The 7,500-nt window shown below is 36.8% G+C and overlaps 1 protein-coding gene across 2 annotated transcripts in view; it reads left to right on the forward strand.

The window, feature by feature from the left end:
• LOC115214436 (rhodopsin-like) overlaps positions 1–7,500 on the forward strand; it is a 15,473-nt gene that overhangs the window by 6,929 nt on the left and 1,044 nt on the right. Inside the window, exons 2-3 of one of the 2 annotated variants that reach the window (XM_029783631.2) lie at positions 3,771–3,849; positions 5,325–5,912. In XM_029783631.2, coding sequence (XP_029639491.1) covers positions 3,771–3,849; positions 5,325–5,912 — 667 coding nt within the window. The remainder of the gene's footprint in view (positions 1–3,770; positions 3,850–5,324; positions 5,913–7,500) is intronic. The other variant, XM_036504391.1, reaches the window with a different exon arrangement.

Here is a 7,500-nt window from a genome sequence, read left to right on the forward strand (position 1 = left end):
ATGATGGAGATTCGTACCTTTGTTAGATATCAGTTCCTTACTTAGAGGAAGGCTTCGAATAATTAAACACACACACACACACACACAACCGCATACATAAACGCAGTCACACACACATATGCATGCATGCACATGCTCTTTTACTCTTTTACTTGTTTCAGTCATTTGACTGCGGCCATGCTGGAGCACCGCCTTTAGTCGAGCAAATCGACCCCGGGACTTATTCTTTGTAAGCCCAGTACTTATTCTATCGGTCTCTTTTGCCGAACCGCTAAGTGACGGGGACGTAAACACACCAGCATCGGTTGTCAAGCAATGCTAGGGGGACAAACGCAGACACACAAACATATACACACACACTTATATATATATACATATATACGACAGGCTTCTTTCAGTTTCCGTCTACCAAATCCACTCACAAGGCATTGGTCGGCCCGGGGCTATAGCAGAAGACACTTGCCCAAGATGCCACGCGGTGGGACTGAACCCGGAACCATGTGGCTGGTTAGCAAGCTACTTACCACACAGCCACTCCTGCGCCTACATATATATACGTACTTGTATTTAAGACACTATTGTAACGTATCATTATCTTCTGGTTGCACTGAGCATTTATTTAGCTTCATTGAGTAAATAGCTTTACGTTATTACATCGCTTGTGAAAACAAAGGCGTGTATAAAGATACCTTAATAGTTACTTTAGATAATAATTTAACGATTAGTCGTTTCTTCTCGAGCTTTTCCCTTTCAAGACCAACGTCAAGAGTAAGTGATCGCAAGGCGACGAGCTGGCAGAATCGTTAGCACGCCAGAGAAAATGCTTAGACATATTCCTTTCGTCTTTACCATCAGGGTTCAAATTTCTTCCGTGGTCGACTGTGCCTTTCACTTTTTGGGGGTTGATAAGATAAGTACCAGTCAAGAACTGAAGTCGATTACATCGACTTACTCCTTCCCCAAAAATTTCAGGCCTTGTGCCTCATAGGAAATCGGAATAATAGGTGATCGTTATGATTATTAAATTTTGTTTATCCGAGCCGAAATTTTTCCCGACACTCTGCAAAAACATAGAACGTGTAACAAATTTGTTTATGAAAATTTATCTGTTGAATGTGTTGCTTTCAATGTTCCTTTGTTTTTAAAGCCCAGCGAATACATGTATGTTCAAACGTTTTAACATTCATAGCAATACAAAAGTTTTTTTAAAAGCCTAATTTGAACTGCCTTATATTGTTTACTATTTTTTCATATGGTCGAGTGTTTAATTTTGGCCAAGACAGACAAAGAGACGAAGTGGAAGGTTCTTCGTTGATTCAAAGTTATTGCTTTTTTTTTATCATGCTACTTTTATTTATGTTTTTGCCATTGCTGTTGTTTTTATACCCTCTCCATTAAAATCACAATCAACAAATATACCCATTCTCAGAGAATCAAAAATCGATATCAAATCTCCGTCAAAAAGGTAAACGTAAAGCCCCACTTCGGTCACGAATGGCCTTGGGATTGCACCTAGAAATTTCATTCCAAGCGGCAAGCCCTGGCAAGGTTTTCTGGTGAAAGACTGTAGTCATCCACGCATATCAGTCTGCCATCCCCACCTCATTCCAACGGGAAGGCTATGGCCGATACAGCTTGGCACCAATGGCGTCGCAACTCATTTCTACAGCTGAGTGAACTGGAACAACGTCAAATAAAGTTCCTTTCTTTTTTTGCTCAAGAATAGAACTCACACCTAGGTCCGGGACTCGAGCTCACAACTCCACGATTGTAAGCCCGAGACTCTAACCACTGACCTATGCCCTTGCATAATAAAAACAGCTGCCAAACCCCCTATCATTTCATACGCTTCCATCTTAAGACAGATACATTGAAGAAATATAAACTCTGATATACAGTAAGTTGAGATGGTCACTTCTGTCAGACCGCTTTTGATCATAGATATGCTCCATCAGAACTGAGTTAACAAAATGGTACTAGCAGCAACTTGTTAAGACCAGTTGTCTTCAAAGTCATTAAACCGAATATATTTTTCTTTCTACTCAAAGCACAAGGACTGAAAGTTGGGGAGAAGGGGCAAGACGATGACATCGAGCTCAGTGTTCGATTGGTACTTATTTCATCGACCCCGAAAGGATCAGTTCCCTGCCTTCATCAAGCCTGATATATTATCTCATATTAATTACTCTATTTCGTTATGAAACCATAATATACTTCCCAAGTATATTAAAGGCTTATAAGTCACTACTGTATCCTACATGTGTTAGCAGTGCGATTCAGACAGTTTTTAGGGTTATCGCTATAGAAATTTTCTATAGAAATTAGAGTCACCACCGAAAGTTACGACGTTTAAAGACGTATTCGTATACAAAATGTCACATCTTTCAGTCTTGGCTCTTATTTATGTTTTAAAATCTGTAGAGATAACTTTAAAAAGTGATTATCTCGTATGTCACAGTCCGTCAAGCTACTGAAATATTAGTCAAGCCTACAGGCATAAGGGTGTGAAGAAGATATATTCTTGCTCGTGAAAGTGACTGATGACACTCCTTGCCCTCAAAAGTACACCCCTGCGTCAAAATCACTTGTCACTCGTGACTCATGTGACACTGCATTTTGAACATAGATTTATGCCCTCGATTCTAGATGCTTCGATGATCCTCCTAGATAACGATTTACCATCTAGCCTTCTTTACCGCTCGAATTGCACAAATAATACAAATCTTTCCTTCCTAGCAAATCAATGGATTCATAAGAATTTTGGAATGAAACGAGTGAGTACCAGTGCTTGGGCGAGGACAATTTGGTATCGCTGACTGGACCATCAGCCTCCTATAGCGACAATACGTTTAGGTACAAGAGGAAACCACACACACACACACCACACACACATACACACACACACACACATACACACACACACACACACGCGCACACACGCACACACACACACACAAAGGCGTGCGCGCGAAGCACTATACAAAAGCATAAAGAGAGAGGGAGTGAAAGAGAAAGAGAGAAAATCAGCGTTACTAATAGGCGGCGCCAAAACGACTGTTCCAAAACGTCTCATATCCTTAAAATTTATTATGTCAATTATTTCAGGTAGTTACAGGTCACTCTACAAAACTAAACCGATGTTCTGTGTTGTTGTCAAATTTAATTATACTTATTGATATTAGTTGGCTGTATAAAAGATATTCTTCGTCCCCCATCCTATATCTCTTTTGTTTTCCTCTACATCCTACGTCCAACATCGCTCGCTGATCCAGAGTCAGTTTTACATCACATTTCTTTTATTTCTGTCAATCTTTTTATCTTTCAATATTTCTTTATCTTTCTTCCATTCGATAGAAAACAAACCCTGGCACTTCTGCTTTTAATTTACAACTTTATATTTTCGTATATTTTATATTAACTCTTTTGTTCATTGTGATCTTTCTGCTTATTCTGTCATTTGTTCCTCTCCGTATTAACTCTTCTATCAAACTCTGTCCAAATTACTTTGGGCCTTCGTTATATACCCCACTAAGGTAAATTAATTTTTGTTTTCAATATGGTAGACGATAAAATATAGAGATGTCTGCATATATTATCTCCCTTTCCTTACAAAAAAAAATAATAATAAAATAATCGGAAAATGACATTATTTTCTTCTTGCCACAAATTAACATGAAACAATTTTTATGCATATTTTAATTGTATGATATTGATTATTTCTATGTTTCTGGCACAATCATTACAACTAGTGTATTACCATTCCTTTCAAGGTTGCAAAGCTTACGGCTTTATAGTATCGGTAGTGAGTATATTATCCATATGCTGTTTAACACTCATCGCTATCGACAGGTTAGTATGATATATTCTGCATGTATTCGAAAACGTTTACTAACATATTTAAATACGTATAAAACTGTGTAGATATTAATTTTTTAAATGTCAACGTATATAAAGCTATATATTTGCATGTATATATACGTATATATGTACGTATATATGCATCTAATTCTCTGCACTTTAAACCTGTATTTGGATTTCATTTGTTGGTGAAATGATGGATGTTTATTTTGTAAACAGGTAATTTAAACAAATCGGTAAATAAATATTGCGTGAGAATGTGTGCATGTGTGTGTGTGTGTGTGTGTGTGTGTGTGTGTTTGGTCATCAAACAATGTAAAATTAACGACAAAACTCGAGGCGACCCAGGGAAGCCACACAAAGAAGATTGGCACAATGCGTCATATCAGCTATTGGAAGCTTCCAAATTAAAGGACAAATCTACATTCAACCTTTTTATACATACATACATACATATATGTATATATATATATATATATATATATATATATATATATATATATATATATATATATATATATGCATACACGAAGTATTTATAATCATTATGCAAAATTCAACTTTAAGTAATGGCTTTAAATTATACGCAATAAAAACATACTAAAAGCTTAATTGTCCATCATTTTGAAGACTTTGATAATAACGATTGAGAAACCGAGACTTCGAAGTCACGGTCAATCTTTCCGTGGAGGCATTTCTACACAAACACTCGCACAGATACATATATGCGTGTGTGTATGTATGTATGTATGTATGTATGTATGTATGTATGTATGTATGTATGTATGTATGTATGTATGTACACACGCTCACACACACATACATACATGTTGTTATAATATATTACAATATATATTCATGGTAATGTGTTATGAATTTGGAAGGAAATTCTTGTCGCGTTTCATCACAGGAGAGTAACATGTATCTCTAGTCTTAATTAATAATTTTAACCAAGATATTTCTACTCTCATTATTCATTACATAATTTGGCCAAATTTGGCCAAATTTTTGTTCCGCCGAGCGTAAAATTCTTCGGTTTTCCCTGCAAAGAAACACGCAATATTATTTATAAGCTCTTCATAGTTAATAAACTGTTTCTCCTCTAAATAATACTGCAATGATCTGAAAAGATGATACTCAGATGGTGTTCAGTCGGGTGCGTCAAGAAGATAGGCGAAACTTCCATATTTAGTGCTATAATCTTTTCCTAAATGACTTGGGCAATATATAATCGTGCATCATCGTATAAGTGCAACATCTAACAAATGATGAGTACTTATTCTGCAAACTTTTGTGCATGATTCCAATTGAAAACAATACTTCCCTTTGGCTCATTTACGTTAAGTAAATGGCAGTACTTTTCAAAGTAACAATGTAATATTTCTTTCATTATTTTCTTGTTCTTTCCGTAAATCTTGAATTCTTATTCGTACGAATTAATCAACAACTTTCTCTGTTCATTGCAGGTATATTGTAATTGTGAAAGGCTGGATGAATTATGGAAGTTCGAGAAAAAAATCAGCCTATGTGTCTATTCTTATTGCTTGGATATACACACTAGCATGGTGTATATGTCCTTTATTCGGATGGGGCGACTACATCCTTGAAGGCATAGGATCGTCTTGCACCTTCGACTACATCACACGGACACCACAAAACAGATCATATATGTTATGCTTGAATATTTTTGTTTTCTTTCTCCCTATTGTTATTATCCTCATTTGTTACACTAACATTATTATAGCAATGTACAAACACAAAAAAGACATGCAAAACATCGCGGCTGGTTCACGCAAGCGACAGGGAAACAAAATGAGTGTTGAACTCAAAACTGTGCGGTCATTGGCTGCAGCCATTATTCTCTTCTGCGCTGGTTGGATGCCTTATTCAGTATTATCTTTAATAGCTCAGTTTGGGAACACAGATATCATTACAAGAGCATCGACCGGCTATCCAGGAATTGCAGCAAAGTGCATAACGTGTGCAAATCCTTTCTTCTACGCATTAAGCAATCCAATATTTTTTAAAAGACTTAAAATTTTTGTATCCTGTGGGTAAGTACTTTGCTTCTTTTTGCGATATTTACTATTTTGCATATTAAAATTCTTTATCTTTTAGAGGTTTAGAAAGAGAATCTCGTTACATCACTATTAATTTAATTTAGGATAAAATAAGTGAAGATTTGATTAAAGGATATTCACCGCAACAAGAACAGAATTCTATGTCTAGGGTTATATAAGTAATCTAGCAAAATATAGCGGTCAATTCATCTTGGTTGCTGGGAACGTTTCTTGCGATTTGTCTTCATGTCAAATCACTAGTATTAATTCAGTAAAACAAAATGAGAAAAAACTTAGGGATCCAACAGCATATCCTAATGCGAATGCGAGAATGAAAATACGTACTGGAAAAGGACAAACAATAATAATAATAATCCTTTCTACTATATGCACGTGGCCTGCATTTTGTGGGGAGGGGAAAGTCGATCACATCGACTCCAGCACTCAGCTTGTGCTTATTTAATCGACCCCGAATGGATGAAAGACAATTTGAAATCAGAATATAGCGACGGGCGAAATACTGCCAAGCAGTTCGTCCAGCATGCAAACGATTCTTCCTGCTCGACGCCTTAGAAGTAATAATAATAATAATAATAATAATAATAATAATAATAATAATAATAATAATAATAATAATAATAATAAATAACAGCAAAACCAGAAAACTACAGACCTATAACCTGTCTCCCTACAATGTACAAAGCATTCACTGCAGTAATATCACAAAGATTGAACAAGCACCTGGACGAAAACAACCTGTTTCCAGAAGAGCAGAAGGGGTGCCGCAAAGGCTCATATGGCTGTAAAGATCATCTAATGATCAATAAAGCCATAACTGAAGAGAGCCACAGAAAGAAGAAAGGCCTCAGTATGGTCTGGATCGACTACAGAAAGGCGTTTGATAGCATCCCCCACACATGGATCCTCGAAACACTAGCCATTAACAAAGTAGCACCAGCAATTATAAAATACATAGGACACTCTATGAATAAATGGCAGATAGTGCTACAGCTTCAAACAAAAGAGGGACTCTTGAAAACCAAAGCCATCCCCATTAGAAGAGGAATATTCCAGGGAGACACGCTCTCTCCACTCCTTTTCTGCTTGGGCACTGTCACCTCTATCTGATATGCTAAATAGAACTGGATGCGGATATAAATGTTATATGGTAAAAATGGTAAAAATGGTAAAAACACCTGATCGCTGCTGCTGCTGAAGTTACTTTGGAAATCTTTAAGAGCAATAAGAATTCGAACGGGAATTCTATGGGTGGGCACGAATTGTGGATGTTAGATACTGAAAGTGACAAGAAAACGATAACCTTTAAAAGGTAATGTTCTAAAGATATGTTTAGTATTCTAGAGCATGGAAGTAGGGGAGAAATTGTTAGGAATTCTGCCAACCACGAAACTCATCTTTAAATTGTGAAAAGGTTCAAAATAAAATGACAGCCTACATACAACGCAGACAACGTGGTTGTGCGGTAAGAAATTGCTCCCCAACTACATGGTCCCGGATTCAATCCCACAGCGTGGCACCTATGGCTCGTGTCTTCTAAACTGAAAGAAGCCTTCTTTTACGC

This window comes from Octopus sinensis, linkage group LG7 (genome assembly GCF_006345805.1).
Source record: "Octopus sinensis linkage group LG7, ASM634580v1, whole genome shotgun sequence".
NCBI lineage: Eukaryota > Metazoa > Mollusca > Cephalopoda > Octopoda > Octopodidae > Octopus > Octopus sinensis.